Below are 18,981 nucleotides of genomic sequence, written 5' to 3' on the forward strand. Positions count from 1 at the left end.
GCTGTGGATGTAGAAGGAAGAAGGGGATTTGGCAGCTCAAGCAGCTTCTGCTCTCTCTACCTCAGAAATTATTGTGATTGTTAAGGAGCTCTGGGCTTCAAGGAGTTTGCCAGGAGATAAGAAGAGAAGAAGCTTTCTTGTCTTTCCTTTCAGCAGGCTAGATCTCCCCACCCTCCCCTTACTTTTGCTTATTCCTAAATACTGTCATGGAACCAAACAGTCCTAAAAAGATACAATTCGCTGTGCCATTATTTCAAAGCCAAATAGATTCTGAAGCAGCTGAACAGGTAAGCTGGTTTTATCTTCCCTGCCTATGAAAGAAGATAAAAGATTGTTAAGAGTACCGTGTTTCCAAATTTTGAAACTGGAGTGCAACTTTGCAGAAGTTCTTGGATTCCATAAGAATTCTCTTGTCATTGAAAGAGAGAAGGACAGAGAGAGAGAGAAGAGAAGGGAGGAGGTTTGTGTTTTGAATACTCTAGGGGTGTGTGTGTGTGTGTTTTCTGAGCAAACCCTTTTCTCTAAAAAGAGAAGCATCCAAACAGTGAGCTTGGGACTTTTGTATATAAAAATTATTGAAAGTATTTAACTCTAGCAGATTGATGGATAGGTGAGAAAATAGTTCAGTTGAAAAGCTATAAATGGTAGATAGGTGGATGATAGATAGAAAAATGGTAGATAGATAGATAGATAGATAGATAGATAGATAGATAGATAGATAGATAGATAGATAGATAGATAGATAGATGAAAAGATTGCCTGCATCTTCAAAAGGAGAAAACATGTAAAGAAAAGGGTATTAGTTCTAAATATTCAATGTTTCCAAGGCAATTTCTGAGCAGTCACATTAATAGCCTAAATTTATGTTGTTATATTTTCAAAACAATACAATACCTATCAGCATCACAGAACACACTTTGATAGAGGTTAAAACCACCTTCTCTTTGGCTGTTTGAAATGGTCCGTTCCTCCTCACTGAGAGTGCACGGTTACAGCTGCAGATCAGGATGTTTCCTGGAATTCCGCTTTGATACCCAGAATGGACAAGCCTAGCTGCAGTTTGAGTCAAACCTCAAACCTCCGCAGTTTGAGTCCGCTGAGTCCCACTGAACTGAATCAAACTTATATCTGAGAAGTCAGTGCTTTTTTTGTAAAAGAAAAAGGTGCCGGAACTCACTCGCCTTGCCTACCCTACAAGGTTCCATCCAAAAAAGGTGCCGGAACTCCGTTCTGAGCGTTCTATGACAAAAAAAGCCCCGTGAGAAGTTATATGTGGGGTTCCATTGTTAACGTTTTAACTGAGATGACCGCTATGAAGAGAACCTTCACTAACAGAAAGGATTGTTGATGACAGCCCTAGAGAAGAGAGGAAGCCAGAACAGAATGAGATACTCTTATGCAGAAAACATTTTAGATGCTATTCTCTTACCCAAGGTGACCTTCGCATCTCACCCCTCTCCAATAGATAAATATACTTTCTGAGTGATAAATGCTTTCAAGATACCAATTTCTTTAGTCATCTTTCTGTATGCAGACATAGAAATTCCTAGAATTAAGGTCATATGCTATTTCTTCAACCTAGTACCCTGTCGAACTACAAGGGATTATAACTCCAAATAGTCAGCCGGTGAGTGTCTTTTTTAGGAATGTTGGGAACTGAAGTCATGCTAGATCTGGGGGTGCTAAGTTGAGAAAGGCTTCATTTTCTCCCCGTTTAACATTGTCTGGCATAAGACATCCATATCATTATCGGAATAGTTCCCATCTAATGGAGATTCTTGGCCAACAGCATACATGCTAAGGATCAAAGTATTGGATTTTGTGCAACTATAAGATTATGCTTCTTGACTATTAAGAGGACATGAGAATGACTTTCAAACCGGCCAGTGATTTACAATAGATTAATGCAACTGTGATTTCTTTTTCCTGCTTTCAACCGCTGATGTCTGTAGCCTATACGGAATGGCTTTTGAAATGATTTTTCCATTACTAAAAGCAATTTGTGGCTTCGGATAGCAGAAAAATGATGTGGGCCCACATCTGACTGATAATGTAAGAGCTAAGAAGCCAATCAGTACTGACACAATGAAATCTAGCTTTTTGCAAAACCAGATCTCCAGATCGAAATCTCCCCAGGTATTTTCAGTCAGAGTTGGCATTGGTGGAGTGGGTAGTATTATAGTGAGAATGAATAAAGGTTGCATAGTTCTGAGACAGGCCGTGTGGTCACCTTAGACAAGACAGCTCAACTGGAATTTAAAAGCTCATTGCAAAATTGGGGTGGGAAAGCACTGGGATATGTAGCTGAAGTGCCATTTGGGATGAAAACCACACAAAGATCCAGGGTCTCTCATTTCTTCCACAGCACTTGGAACTAGATCAGCAGACTTGATTATTCTTGTCCTTTGGGGCGGGGGTTGTCTTGCTGAATTTGAAATCCAGTACAATATGGCAAAGTAAAAAAAAAAGTAAAGAAGTGATATAATGATGATGATGATGATGATGATGGCGACAATGTTATCCATTCAGTCATGTCCGGCTCTTGGCAATTCTATGGGCCGGGTCTCTCCACATCTTCTGATCTTGCTCTACTTCTTTGAGTTTTTCTATGCTCTGGTTGGTGTCAGCTTTGACGGTGCTAGTAATACTAATAGAACAAATTCAAGATAACCTGCTGTGTTTTGTTCTTGAAATAGAAAGCAGAATCAGCTTGTTCTGGGGATTAAAGGAGGCAATGATTTGAATACTTAGGCCCGTGGTGGCGAACCTATGGCACGCATGCCACAGGTGGCACGCAGAGCCCTCTCTGTGGGCATGCGCACCGTTGCCCCAGTCCTAGGCTTTCAGCTGGGTTTTATAAAACTTTTGCTTTAGGCCTCCACTGCCATGTGAACACACACACAAAAAGGTTCAATCAATCAATTTCAACTTCTCGCGAGAAAAAAAAAGATCTCACAAAGTTGGAATTGATTGATTGAACTTTTTAGTCCCACCCAGCCTGCCGTTACCACTGCAGCCATGCCCACCCAATTGGCCATGCCCACCCAATTGGCTATGCCCACCCAATGGGCCACATCCACCCGGCACCTGACTATTACATAAGTGGGTTTTGGGTTGCAGTTTGGGCACTCGGTCTCTAAAAGGTTCGCCATCACTGACTTAGGCAGTGTTTGTATTAGCTTAGGAACTTCTCATTAACTGTGAATTTAGAGATATAGCTGCTTGCATTTATATTTGATCCATCTGCCTGTACTTATGATTTCTGCAGATCAGGAAAAGAAGGCCCACCCCAGCATCTTTAGTAATTATGAATGATTCGTCTCCTGGTAAGTCCATGCTATGGCTTTCTAAATGTTTGATGAGATTAAAAAAAATATTATAGGGAAAGAACTAGAAACAGATGTAAAATGGTAGAACAATGGCTAACAATAAGAAACATCTACACTTTCTTGTGCTTGTCCACCTTTGTGGATTTTGGAAGGAAACAATTTCTGCTCATAACCCCACAGATGCTTTTTCATTAGCCAGGTTTATATAGTGATTAAAGTGCTAAACTAGGATTAGAGAAACCTAGATTTTTGGTCTACCTTAGGGAGGGAAGCCAGCTGGGTGACTTTGGGCCAATCACTGTCCCTCATCTGTATGAAGAAGTCAGTTACAAACCACCTCTGAAATCTTGTCAGCAAAAATGGAGGAACCACCTCTGTACAGTTGCAGGAACCAAGACTGATTTGAAGGCACCAAATAAAAACCAGACCCCACAGATGTGTCAGACTGGGATTAAAAGTAACCATAAAATCGAGCATGGTCCTTAAGGGTTAGCAGGTTTTATTTTTCATTATTTTGTTTAATTCGTGACTCCATTCCATTCAATAAGAATGTTATAAAAAATTCTGTTACAATGTTCATAATGTTTACCCACAGAGAGACACACACAAATCAATAAGTAAAAAAGAAGGAAAAGGAATGAACCAGATTAAGAGAAATAATATAAAAGGATGCAGAAAAAAAGTCGGGCCCCATAGGGTTTAGCACAATATATTTTTTTCAGAGAAAATGTTACTAAGGAAGGTTCAAAGGCCATACACCAAACAAGTAAAGGAAGTATTTAGAGGAAAATGGCAACCAATTTGAACATTTAATGTTAATTTGCATAATAAATTATCTGTGGGGGGGGTCTGACCTGTATATAAAAGACCTGATAGCATAAACACCAATATTGAAAAACCAACAGAAGACCATGATGTTTCTTTGGGGTATATTTTCAAAAACTTCAGAATAGCCACCTTTGAAAAAAAAGAAATTACAAAGAGCAAACCAACTGAATTAGAATTCATCAGGGGAGTTAAGGTTTTCTTTCTACATTCCAGTCAGACTACATGTGTTAACTAATTTATCAGTAATTACACCATGGTTAATTACTGCTTTGCTAATGCTCACAGGACTCTAGGCAGATAATTTTGCTTCTCACCTTTCCTGTCACCACTCAACATTCTCCATTTCTAATTTTCCATTCTTCTCACTCAGCCCCAACTACTTCCTCTATAAACTCTAACCTTTTCTCAGCACGGTACCAAGTGTATCTAATGAAATGGACTGGAATCCACAAAAACCGTTTCCCCCCCCCCCCAGAGATTATAAACTGCAGGTTTCAGGCACCCTCCTATAATTTTACACATCATGCAGATGCACAGAAATTAAATGAAAATAAGACATTTTTTAAAAGCAGTTGACATCCCTTGAGACTGTCGATTGGCACATGCCTATGATTGTTGAAATCTTGCAAATGGAGCACTGAAATTTCACGAGATTTAATAAACTTTTTTGACTGGATGTTAAGCAACCAATGTAGTCATTTACTCTCTGCTTTCAGGACACAAAGTAAAGCAATAGCTTAATGCCATGTCTTCACAATTACTGTTCCAATTCTTCCCTTTGTTGAGGATGGCAGAGATTCTTCCCGACATTTTCAGAGAGAATCTACTCCTTGAATCAAATCTTTGGCTAAACTACTCTGTTTTTCTGAATTTGTTAACTCTTTAATGTCTGCACCATTATTCCTTTCTCTGAACTAGCATATTGCCTAGTTCATATTGCCTCTGATAATCCATAAATCCATATGTGGGTTCCCTGAAATACTGCCGAAATTTAGCAATAAAATGCCAAGGACAAAAATACAGTTTTCCTTGGGTATCTATGAGAATGATATAACATGATGTGACATAATCTCTGTGCCTTTTACACTTGCATTGTGATATCAAAATGCATGTTTCATCCTTTTGACCAACAGTTTGCTATTGCTGTTCCTGCAGTATTCCAGTTTAAGAAGATTTTTATATTTCCAATCTTTAAAAGGTTTAACTTATTAACATTTTCTTTAATTAATAATTATGTGCTCTCAACTCAGTCCTGACTCCTGGTGATTGCCTAGATTCACCCCTGTAGTTTTCTTGGCAAGATTTCCCAAACTGGATTGTCCTGGCCTTCTTATGGCTGAGGGTGAGAAAGACCAGCTGAAGGATATCCACCTGGCCTCATTCCTAAGGCAGGACTCACAATGTGACATTAAAATGGCTCTCAATGTTTCTTTCAATCACCCCAAAATATCTAGGAAAATTGAAAAAATAAATAGCAGTTTCTCCGTACTAATCTATGAAAAGCAAAGTTATAGAAACAAACTGCACAATTGCTCTAGCAAGACGTTATTGGATAAATGTGTGCGTATAATCCAGAGATATCTTAAGAAGAGTGCTGTACATAACAATTTTCCAAAAGTGGCACGTACAATGTTTTCCTCAATTTCAGACAAACCTGAATCGAATAACGGTTAATATTTGCATTGATGGTTGGTGTTGGCTTCAAGGTGACATGATGCCCTGAAAATACAATTAGAACTTATAGGTTAAACTAAAGTATTGCATATCTACCAATACATTATGTAACAAAAAGCAACATTTGCCTCTGAGATTTCTAGCATTTCTATGTAGGTGTTTGATGTCTGCAATTGCTGACAGCTTTGCCTGGAACTGTGATACAAAAGAGTTTTCAGCATGTTAATGTCAATGCAATAAATATGTTTTTCCCCCCACCTGAGATGTACAGCAGCTCAGGAGCTAGTCAGAATCTACTCCATATACCGTGCCCTCAAAGTCATGCTACTGACAGATTTCCTGATCAATTTTTAACGCTGTCCATTTAAAAGCTATTTGAGAAGCAACCTCGTTTCTCTTTTACTGCTATTCATTCCCCATTTTCTATAAAAGCTTTGACCATTTCATACCCATTAAGCATTACTAGACTAGTGGGTTTCAGCTACTGGCAAATTGGCCTTCTTGGACACTAGATGGAGGCCAGGTAACAAGAGGCCCCTTTTTCCTCTCAGACAAATGATCTGTTTTCAAGGAGGGGCAGGATTTTAGCAAATGACCACGAAAGTTTTCAAAACGATAGTAGAGCATCACAAAAGAAGGCAACAAGGCTGTTGTTTCTGCTATTTTCTGCTCCTACGTCCACAGAAGAAATGTATAATTTAAAATTAACCAAAACCTTTTGGAAGCTATTTGGAAAAACATTACGAATGAGTGTAAATCAGGGACGGTGATCAGTAACTTTTAGTTGTTAGTATAGAACTCCAATAATTTCTAATGGAGTTGAGACTGATATATAGAAGAAGTCCCAGTCCTGAAGCAGACCATAAGGAACTGGGTTGGTTCTTAATCTAGGTCAGTAAGATGACACTTTTGGGTCCAGATATGATACAAGCCAACTTTTTGTCCAGCAAAATAAATTCTGTAATGCCAGAAGAAGCAACATACATAACAGGAGGTTGGGAGAAGTTGGACTTTTGATCCAATCTGGCAGGCTTTTCCAATGTACATATTGGCTCTTGAACCTGGGACATGGAGTAACTGAGCAAGTTGTGATAGGCCCAATTTAAGAATGTGAAGCCCAAGTATGTGTTTAGCCCAGGGGTCCTCAACCTATGGCCTGGGATCAGGCCGCAGGCTCCTGGCCAGTGGGCTGTGCAAATGGCTGGCTGGTGCACTCTCACATGGGCATGCATTACCGCCCACTAGTGCTAGTGCCTGCGGCCCCATGTGTGCATGCGTGTGGACGTGAACAGGGATGCTAGCACGGGGCAGGTGTCCGCAGCCCAGGTGGGTTGTGTGATCCATTTGCATATGTCTGAATGAGCTGCTAGCCGCCACAGGGGGTACATGGCTGTTCGTGCATGCACACAGTGCCACCGCATGCTGCATGCATGAACAGCTAGTGCCACACCAGTGAGGGTGGCCCCGTGCATGCACATGCATGCACTCACCAATTTCGAAGCTACTCTCCTTCCCTCCACAAGCCGAGAAAAGTTGGAGACGTCTGCTTTAGGCAGTCAAGGGGAAGGGAAGAAGATACATTGTCTAGCCATGTGTTTAATCCTTTCTGAAATGGAAATCTCTTGGCCATCTCAAAAACTTCTGGAAAGCCACATAACCTCATGACTGACCGAAGGAAACATTCTACTGGGAGAAAATATTTCAGTCTTTGTCCCAAGAAAAATGAAACACTGGTGAAAGTGAAGCACTGTATTACCTGAACCAAGATCCTCTGTCCATAGCAGAAACTTCAAACTACCAAGGCTGACCCAAAATATTCTGCTGCTTGAGACAGAGCGACAAAGTTACTAACCATGACACTCAGAGCTCATCATGTTATTTCTAATCCTATGGAGGCAGTTCATTAAAAACCCACGCTAAATTGTTTAAAGCTTGGCAAAACACTTGGGTTCAAGGAATGGGCTCATAGAACATGAAGAGAATTTACTGGAAATATTTCCTTTTCACACTTAAATTTGCTGAATGGTTGTTATAAAGAGCCCACTTATTTTTCATGGAAAATTTTGCATCTTGTTCTCAGAAATAGCAGGACTTTCAACCTTGACTTTCAAAGGCGTTAACTTCATGCCTGTCTAATTTATAGCATAAAGGTGCCATTTTTCTTAGCAAAGTGCTTGTGACATTGGCTTCATCTCTTCTTTAGCCTACGGTGGAAGCATCTTAATCTATTCTATTTTAGTTACTTTGCCAATTTTCCAGACATGGCTTTTGCCATAGACCTGAGCCATAATACTTGATTGGTGTTATGGTTGGTAATATGGTCAGGTGACTGGGTTCTGCCATTTTCAGATTACTGAGATACACCCTTCTCTTTTAGGCACTCCAGGTACCACCACAGGCCACTTTGAACTTGACTATTGGAGAGACATGAAATCTGGTTTATGAAGAGACACTTCTGTGTAAACCCTGATCAACATTTTCCAAGCTACTTCTCAGTCCCTAACACTTCATAGCCCATGAATATGGCCTTCTTGCTGCCTATCGGCAAGTCTGCTAGCAAGAATTATTATATAGGTTATGTGTGGCTCTACTATTTACACCAATTTTATTGTTTCTGGGGAATAACTCATGAGTATTACAACTGAGTGGTTTCTATCCCTGGTGTGTCATTCAGCTCCTGGGTTTGTGGCATTTTGCTATTACTTATGCTGGCCCCAACACTGTTGAAGCTGGAGGTGGGTGAAGGGAAACAGGTAAACAGTTTTCCTATTCTACTCTAACTTTGATGGCACCAGTGTCAAGGTGTCAGTTATTGTTCTTACATATGGGACAGTCCCAATTGCATTCATAGGGTACTTCCACGTATTCTGATCACTAGTTCACAGGTGGATTTCTTGATGACCACTCTTTTTATACAACATGAATACCATGATACCTCAGTACTCAACATCAATTGGTTCTGGGAGGCATGATGAGTACCAAAAACAATGAGTACCAAACAACTCTTTCCCATAACAAATAATGTCGTGAGTCACAAGGCAGCTGATGCTGACAAGTTCTAGCTTATGCATTGAATACCAAACAAATGATGAGTACCAAGACAAAATGTTTGCGTCAAAATGCATTGAGTACCAAATGTGATGAGTTTCAAAGAAGTTGAGTACCAAGGTACCACTGTACAAGGATCTACCTTACTTGCTTACTCTTGCTCAGGTCTTCAATACTGACAACTTCTTCATACCTAGGCTAATTCTGCCTCCATAAACTTGCCAGGAACTCATCTCACCAAATGTCAAAAGGGGATATACTGTATGTGAGATGGAAAAAGATTGAGACAGTTGGGGTGCAGGAAATTTTGCAGAGCAAAGCACTTGTGAAGCTTCAGGTAGTCACTTCGATCTCTGAGAAAATTGCAGAGGAATTACATGGGCATGGATATTATTGCTCAATAACACAATGTCAGATGAAAGTAAAGAGAGAGGACACATTGCAAAAGCCAGAAATATCCTTACAAAAATGTTTTCCCAATGTTCTTGCTCCATAAAGTCCTTCCTCCATACTTCCACTTTGGAAGTGGGCTACATGGGCTACATTCTAAAGGATGTTAGATCCATATTCATAAACAGTCTAAATGACAGATGCACAGAGTGAAGTGTCTCTGCCACACCCATCATCTATTAATTAGGCCATTATTGAAAACTCTTTTAAAGATTCTACTATTCAGAAATAGCCTGAATGATCAAAGGCACAAAGGACCTCTGCATATATTTTGTCACTCACAAGCCCAATCTCACCCTACTACATGACAAGAAGAACAATTTATTTTTTTTCTGCTAGCCAGAAGGGAAATGAAAACATGGGACACCACTAATTATTTTCTTTAACCAGTCCCACATTAAATCTTTATAGACACCATCACTGGCTCTTTGTGTTCCGGTAGCAGAATACAGAATAATAGAATTAGAAGGGGACCTTGGAGATCTTCTAGTCCAGCCCTCTGCTCAGCCAGGAGGCCCTATATCATTTTAATCCCATGGGAACAGTTTAAGTCTCATGGAGAAAGTTAAAATTCATTACTATTTGCAACTATTGCAAAGTTAAAATTACTTCCAGGAAATAATCCTGAATCCAGGAAGTAATCCTGCATATGACAGTTTTTCTTTTCTTTTAACAACCCTGTAATCCCTTGGATCAGGGTGGAGTCAGGGTGACTGAAAGCGTTTACTGGCCTGATGCCCTTCCTGACACCTATGCAGAGTTCGCAGTTTTTTCTTTGCACTGAGAGAGAGAAATATCTGCTGCCACCTAGGATTGAACACACAGTCACCTGATTGTGAGGCGAGAGCTCCACCTCTAGGCCATCATGCCACTCAACCCTGTATATGACAAATACCTTTTTTGCATAATAATTGGTGGTGATATACTGTTTCTAACTGCATTCAGTTCTAGCAGAGAACTTGGATTAAAGAAAAATGTCATAACTGATCTCAAACGTGCTCTGTTTTCATGAGACAAAATTTATCAAAGTTGCCCCAAATGTTAAGAGTGAAGCAGCAGAAGGTATAGTCAAGGGAGCATATGGCTTTTGCTGAGCCCTCAAAAGAAAATAATTTGGAGAAACCAAATAATTCTCTCCAAACATCCCCTGAAAAAGATCAAAATAGAATTTTCCTAATATTTCAAGCCATTCCAAGAAACCACAAAGTGAGAATGGCAGTAGGTGATTTTCCTTGTTTTTTTCCTGAAATATTTTTTTCCATTGTCCAGAAGGCTTTCTCTGCTGAACCAAAGTAGATGAAGAACAGATGTTGAGGAATCATTGCAACACTCTGTGCACAAGATTGATGACTCATATGCATGTGTTGTCACTTTCGAACAACTTGGCTTTCAATAGGAAAATCTTAAAAAAATGAATCGAGACAAAATGCCAGCAAGACCACAATATTTTTTCCCCCAGAAATGTTCAAGGAAATTAATGAATTGTGGTACATCAGACAACCTGCAGATGGGACGATTCAGATCACTGGACCTGCTTGTAGAAAACAGTGGGAACCCAAAGTCCAACCAAGGCAATAAACAAGAGGAAGTTCTGGGCACAGAGATGCTCATCTGGAAAGTAACTCTTTTCTGAGATGGATGCAGGTCAGCCACAACGATGGAGAATATTTCTGGGATGTGCTATGAAGTTGGATGATAACTCGTGTCCTAAAATCATGGTCTCCCACTGATTTAAAATGTAATTTAGCTTTCCTTGGGAATAACTTCCCTAATCAGGTGTCCTCCAGATGTGTGGGTATACCACTGTTGTGAGTCTCAATGTTAGCAGTTGAACATCTCCAGAGGGTCAGGCTTTGGGCCAATTAAGAACTTGGCGGAGGCTTTCCTCACACTGCACATAGCATGGTTAGGAAACAATCTTGATTACAGCTGGGCATGAAGTTGCCTAAATCAGTTCAATGCCTTCTGACACTTAAGGCTGCAGCCCATGTTTTATGCTCCTCAGTGGAAAATAAGTGGCTTTTCTCCCTCACTTTCAATGGAGACTCTGGTCTACAACGCCTAATGTTTTATTGTGGCCATGTGGCTCCTAGTGGACAATCACTTAAACATGAGCCAGCAGTGTGCTGCAGCTGCCAAAAAAGCCAACACAGTGCTAGGCTGCATTAACAGAGGGATAGAATCAAGGTCACATGAAGTATTAATACCACTTTACAATGCCTTGGTAAGGCCACACTTGGAATACTGCGTCCAGTCACCACGATGTAAAAAAGATGTTGAGACTCTAGAAAGGGTACAGAGAAGAGCAACAAAGATGATTGGGGGACTGCAGGCTAAAACATATAAGGAACGGTTGCTGGAGTAGGGAATGTCTAGTTTATAGCAGTGTTCCAATATCTCAGGTGTTGCCACAAAGAAGAGGGAGTCGAGCTATTCTCCAAAGCACCTGAAGGCAGGACAAGAAGCAACGGATGGAAACTAGTCAAGGAGAGAAGCAACCTAGAACGAAGGAGAAACTTCCTGACAGTTAGAAGAATTAACCAGTGGAACAACCTGCCTCCAGAAGCGGTGAATGCTACAACACTGGAAGTTTTTAAGAAGAGACTAGACAGTCATTTGTCTGAAATGGTATAGGGTTTCCTGCCTGAGCAGGGGGTTGGACTAGATGACCTCCAAGGTCATTTCCAATTTTTTTATTTTTTTATGATGATGATGATGATGCATTTCCACCATTCCTGTCTAGAAACTCCAGTTCCCCAAAGACAGTATAAGTACCAGGTTTGAGAAAAGCACTAGATGAAGAGGATCCAACCTTGGCAACTTTAAGACTTGTAGACTTCAGCTCTCAGAATTCCCCAGCCAGCAAATCCTTACAGCTTAAAGTTGCTGAGGTTGAGAAACATTGGTTGCTTTGGGTGCATTTCTACCAGGCTGCTTAATTTTCAGCAAATTCTCAAGGAAGAGTTAGAGAGGACGAGATGTCTCCTATAACAACATTATTTTCAACCACACAGACTTCTCTGGGCAGCATCTTTTGGCAGAGACATCTGGAATCTAGCAGAACTAACATCAGCTGCTTTCAATATTGTTCATGATGTTAATCATAAATTCTTCTGACAAATCCATATATATCAGCAAAAACAGTCTTCACGAACTACTGATTTTACATGTTTTTTTGTTTTCTCCCTCTGTGGTAGCAGTACAATGGAGCAAAACTCTATATTAATTTAATTAGAAAATTGCCGGCTAGAGATTTTAGCAGCTACTAAAAGCAGGGAAAGAAAGATGAGAGAGACCAGACAATTTTAAAAAAGAGGAAAAATAAACCACACTCTGAAATTAATTTGAACTTTATAAAATTTCTTTACCAGTCTACTTTGTTGAAGAAAACATGTAACAATTGTTACTTGGCTTTAGACAGTGAAGGACAGAGAAATATGCAAATAAAGATAATATCCAAATCATAAATATGCAGACCACCAACAACTTCAACAACAAAATTAATCATTAACAAGTCAATCATCTGATCTTTTGAAACAAGGCGATTCTCATTGTTCTCAGTCTGGGATAGCTGTGTTGGCTGGGAAGCATAGCCTTATTTTTTTTAACATTTCTGAAAGATCTCTCAGGCTGGTCATGACTTCCCAACCTCCATCAGAAAAGCAATTAAAAACAGACAAATGGCTTTTTCTTTTCAAGATCCATATGAACACATCCCACTGCTGTAAAAACTCAAAGAAGGACCTTTTTCTGTTCCTTTTTCTTTCATTTGTACATGTTATTCTTCTCAAAGGATGTGCCATATTTTGCATATAAAAGAAATATATGCGTAATAAGATGCTGTTTAGTCACTAAGCTGTGCCCTGTTCTCCACATGCCCCTGGACCACAGCACGGCAGCCTCCCCTGTCTTCCACTGTCTCTTGAATTTGCCCAAATCCATATTCATTGCCTCAATGACACTATCTAACCATCTCACCTTTTGCCTTCAATCTTTCCCAACATCGGGGTCTTTTCCAATGAGTCCTCTCTTCTCATTTGGTAGCCAAAGTATTTGAGCCTCAGCTTCAATGTCTGTCCTTCCAAAGAACAACCAGGGTCTTGTGTAGTGATAGAAGAGTTCAGATTTGTTTCTGTGTAGTATGTGAGTGAATGTGTGCGCATGTTCAAATTTAATTTGACTATATTTTTCTAAACCATGCGTCACAGGTTGGTGGACAGGAAAAGTTTGAGGCTTTTGCTAAGCATGCAACAGTTTTCAAAAAAATTTTTTAACAAAATGTGCAATGGAAGTAATAGTATCATATATTATTTCATCTACAGTTTCTATTTATAAATCAGTTTGGTATTAGACTGCTCCCATCTGATGGATAAGGGACGCGGTGGCTCAGTGAGTTAGGACACTGAGCTTGTCGACCAGATGGTCAGTAGTTTGGCAGGTTGAATCCTGAGTGCCGCGTAACAGAGTGAGTGCCTGTTACTCGTCCCAGCTTCTGCCAACCTAGCAGTTCGAAAGCATGTAAAAATGCAAGTAGAAAAATCGGGACCACTATGGTGGGAAGGTAACAGTGTTCCATGCGCCTTTGGCATCTAATCATGCTGGCCACATGACCATGGAGACGTCCTCAGACAAGCGCTGGCTCTTCGGTTTTGAAACGGAGATGAGCACCAGCCCCTAGAGTCGGAAATGACTAGCACGCATGTGCGGGGGAACCTTTACCTTTACCTTATCTGATGGATAGTTGTTATCTGGCAGTCCAAAAAGAGACCCCCTAAGATATCTTATGAGTAAAGCATTCAAATAACACTCAGGGAACTAAGGCGAAGTCCATTACTTCACCAAAATGGTGGATGGCACACATTGTCAATTTATGGCAGGATAAGACCTAATATTTCACCATTTCTGTAATTTCTCCAGCACATGCCATCAGAAGGCAATACTGATCAGCAAATGCTGGAAGTTGATGAAGGGCATGGAAGGTGTACTGTATTGGGATTTACTTGAACTGCTTTCATGTGTCTCTAAGGGCATGGGAACTTGTGGGTGCCAGGTAAAATTATCAAAATCTCAGTCCCTCTTTCGTATGAGGTGGCTCTGGATGGGGGGGGGCGAGTCGTTTGCCGCCATATTGATCAGCTGTGGAAGCGTTTTGCAGAATGGCTACAAAATGAGGACCTCACAACGGGTTCACTCCTAGAGTCAGAACCTGGCAACATAACAGAGCAGTTCACACGCTCTGAAGACTCATGCAGTCAGTACAATGGGGAGGTGGTCATAGACGGACACAGTCTGCGAGTGCAACATGGGTCTCCTGATGGGGAAAGCCAACCCGAACAAGGCAGCAACTGTGCTAACTCTGCTTCTTCGCTGCACTTTGGTTTGGGCTGACCTGGAATGGCCAGCCAAAGGGACTCAAGTGAACCTGACTCTTGTGAACTTATGAGTCCTGGTCTACCCAGCCTGGTGGGCAAGCTGGTGGACCGAGAGTTGACTGGATTCCCCAGGTGGTCTGCAAGGTCACGAAGACCACCACCATATCTACAAGACTTTATTCTTAAATAATATTAATAATGTGTATTGGGATTTACTTGAACTACTTTCACGTGTCTTTTGAATTCTGCTTAAGGTTGCTCAATTGGTGTGTCTGTGTAACGGTCACTGACTTGCCAGACTAGCTGTCTCCAAGAAGATCATTGGAGGATTTGGAGCGGGAATGGGTTCCTTTAAACCTATTGGCCACCGCCTAGTGGCCAACCATATAAGTAGCTGTGCAGAAGCCTCTGTTTCAGTTCTGTTCCTGTTTGCCTCAATAAAGCAATGTTCCTGTTTGCAACCTCTCGTCTCGCTTACTGCCTCCAAAGAACTCACTATACAACACTGGCGACGAAGGTGGGATCTGTGTTTTTGTGCACTTCAAGGATTTAAAATGGTGACCATTTTAACTCAATCAAACTCTACCTGGTTCTTTTGTCTTCTCTTTCCAATTTCACCTGATTGTTTTTTGAGTACCGCTATACCTCTCTGAATACTACTATCCAAATAGTTGTGCTTCATAATAAATAAAGGGATGCCTCTCTGTATGTTCTTCACATAGAATTGGCTTACGGTCATTTCACACACATTTTTAATTCTGCTGTTTCCAAGCTTTCTTAATTCTACCGACTTCATTTTAAGTAGGAAAAATAACTTTCTTTCTCTTGGTGAGAAATTACTAAGAATCAGAAACTCTTCCTAAACTACTACTGTTCTATCTTCTGTCCAACCTGAACAGAAAATCACTTACCCTAGTTGTGTTCTTACAGTGGCAGTATTCTCTGCTGAAAACCGGATTAGATTTTATTGGGTGCCACGTTAGAGAAAAATCTTTTTCTGCTTTCCTTGAGATTGCAGAAAGACTAGATTTAATTTGTCAAAGGATGTCATTCTGAAGCCCTTGTTTGTTTTCACAGAAATTAATATCCCAAACTGAAGGCAGAAAGGATGGAATGCCAGTGGCCATTTTGGAGGCCGTTCATTCCATGAAAGAGACGTTTTGATTCTCACATCTCAACAGAATTTAATCTCCACATTCATTCTTCTCTCCCTCCACTTGGCTGGCTTTGTTAAATTTAATTAGCCAGGGGCTGATTTATTAATCCTCAAAGCAGAACAACTTCTATTTGTCATTGTATAATTGACATAATTTCTTTATCTTTACAAGCCTTTGCAGGAGATAATAGCCATTAAGTGATGTTATTCCCAGATGCCTTCACCATGAAAACTAAAACAACAGAGATTCCTATCAGGAACATAAATACTTACCCACTTGTTCATTTACATTTCTGTTTAACTGTGCTTTTTCTTTTTTTTAAAATGAGCCAAATTATACTTCAAACTCTTTTAGATACAAACTGGATTAGATTTTTCAGAAAATCTCTCTCTCTCTCTCTGCTCGTCCAGATTTTGCACCCTACATATAATAGTCCAATGTTCTCTGTAAAGTTTTATATTTAATCCTCATCCTCATGACGCTAACCATGAATTTCCACACTATTTGGAAAACAGATTTTAAATTATTCAGCAATCCTTCGGCAACTAGTCTGGAATAAAATTATATTAAAAATCACAAACGGGCAGTTCTATAATCACCGCTTATTTTCCTGACCACCCACTTTACTGTTTTCTCACAATGATGAAACTAATGCTTGGGTGTTAAATGCAAGCTAAGCTTTGTATGTCTGCTTCTCCTGAAATCATATGAGGCAGCCATTAAAAAAGAAGTGATATTACTACTCCTGCGAATTGAATAACAAATGGAATGCTTTAATCTGTTATGAGACCAGAAATGTATGTGTGTATGTGTGTGTGTGTGTGTGTGTGTGTGTGTGTGTGTGTGTGTGTGTGTGTGTGTTTAAAAATACAGATATATAGATAGAGATATATAGAGTTATATTACAGACCGGTTCCCATTCTCTGCCAGAGCTCTGGCATCAGAGATTTTAAGATCTCTTTTCCATTAGCAGAGGAGATCTAGTCTATCCTTAAATGTCTGAAATGCATTCTCAAGGCACACATTATAGGTAGTCCTCAACTTATAACAGTTTGCTTAGTGACCGAAGTTGCAACATCACTGAAAAAAGTGACATGATCATTTTTCACACTTACGATCTTTGCAGCATCCCCATGGTCACGTGATTTATATTCGGACACTTGACAACTGACTCATAAGGAGGGTCATTTTCGTGAAGCATAATGAATTATTTCTGTGCCTTGATGAAATGTACACCATTTTGTTTGCTTGTTTGTTTTGAAAAATAACACATCACGGAGGGTTTGGTTTTTTTGGGTGTTTGTGTGTGTGTGAAAGGTGTTTGACAGACTGAAGAAACAAGTGAAAAGAAATTCTGAATTCTGAATCACTTCAGAGTTTCTTTCAGTAAAAAAGATGCCTTGTGGAAAAACAGTTAAGCGGAGTGAAATGCCCGAGAACATGCTGAGCAGGAAATGTCTCATAAGTCAAGTGGCAAATTAAAGAACAAGATCTTGCTAAAAACAGACATAAGCTTATGAAATTAATGGAAACAAAATGGCATTGGAAGTCAAGGTAGATTTTTAAATTATACCTACTTGAGTTGAATGGCTGCTATTCCTTAAATGGGTACAAAATATGAATTTTTGGAGTGAGACTTTTCTCTGTGTGTGAATTGTATTGTGTTCATCTCTGTTCAGCTCTTGCACAGTGAAACGAAAATCTTCCCGTATTTAGATTCTTGCATGATAAAGAGTCTAGCAGTGTTTTTACCAATTGAAGGATGATTTTCTTAATAATAGAAGAAGGAAGGAAAAAAAATAAACTACTTAGACCCCCATGAACAATGATTGATCAAAGCATTATGTACTCCAATTTATATTGGGTTCATAATCAGAATATAAATTGCTACAAAATTTTACATTGGAACTCAATATTTTACCCTTCGTATGAAGCTCTGACAATAATTGTAATAAGTGTAATAAGAAAGTAAATTTAGTGTAGTCTGACAACATAATATTTTCTCAGAAAAGGCACAGGACTTAATTCCAAGAAAGCATGAATAGAATAATACATTGCAATTGCTTAGACTGGGCTTTCAGCTGCATTATTTGAGTTGTGATTCTGCACCTATTTTCCTGAAAGTAAAATTTATTGGAGTCACCAGAGACTGGCTTTAGAGTAGATTTATGTTGTCTTGATGTTATTATGTACTACTTCTTCTAATTGTCTTTTCCTATCCTGCAGAAATAGATGAGAAGAGAATGAATAACAACTCCCAAGATGAAGTAAGTTAATTGCAATTTAAAAAATAAATTACTGTTGCATTGTCTGACAGACATCCAGAAAGTCTTAATTCTTTCTTTCTTATACTGCAGCAGAGATATTAATTCTTAAATTGTCTTTTGGGATATGCAGGGGGTAGAAGACACAGTCAGCTCAATGACATTTATTAAGATTTATCAAGTTAAGTCAGCCTTCCGATCCTACAATATTTAATAATGATGACCTCTGAGTCCTTGCATGACTGTTTAGTTTGGATTTGGCTTAATTTGATCAATTTATTAAAGACTAGAGAGGATGCCAGAAAAAATCTGCTCCATCTTTGCTTCTCTAGACTCAGAATAGATATTTGAACTGAGGTCAGAGGCTCAGGAATAGGCTCATTCTGACACTTATCCTACCTGCAGATTACCATATTTAAGCTGCAAAAAAACTAGACAGCCACCAGATGGCAGCAAAGATTTGGATTTTTCTGTATCTGTTTGCTGGCATCTAATGGTTACCTAGAAGCATGACTTCAAAATTAACTTGAAATTATGATTTTTTTGGGGGGTGGTGGAATAGGATCTCAAATCAGATATGAAAAACATTTTCTAATCCACAAAAGGCTATATCCTTCCAATAATTATTAAAAATATTTATTCCATATGATACATATTTGCTGAAAATTAAATTGTAAATTATTTATTACTTTATTCTGTTTAAAAAAAAGAAACAAAAACCTGGAAGCTGCAAAAATACTGCTGGGGCCTATTCAATTTTCTAGCCACCTTGCCTTCTTTCCAGGATATTCCATGCTATTCTTGTGTTAAAGAATAAAGGTCGGAAACCTTTAAAGTCCACTCTTCTATGGTCGGCAAT

General features: G+C 39.5%; 1 protein-coding gene across 1 annotated transcript in view; it reads left to right on the plus strand.

Annotated features, from left to right (window-relative positions):
* Window positions 1-206: 206 nt before the first annotated feature.
* Window positions 207-18,981, plus strand: part of PPP1R1C (protein phosphatase 1 regulatory inhibitor subunit 1C) — a gene marked incomplete at both ends in the record, with an annotated part of 41,709 nt that continues 22,934 nt past the window's right edge. The window contains 3 exons of the mRNA XM_081313894.1: window positions 207-287; window positions 3,269-3,326; window positions 18,085-18,125. Of these exons, the coding sequence (XP_081170020.1) occupies window positions 207-287; window positions 3,269-3,326; window positions 18,085-18,125 (180 nt within the window). The remainder of the gene's footprint in view (window positions 288-3,268; window positions 3,327-18,084; window positions 18,126-18,981) is intronic.

The sequence above is a fragment of the Vipera berus genome (genome assembly GCF_964194415.1).
Source record: "Vipera berus genome assembly, chromosome: 1".
Taxonomy (NCBI): Eukaryota; Metazoa; Chordata; class Lepidosauria; order Squamata; family Viperidae; genus Vipera; species Vipera berus.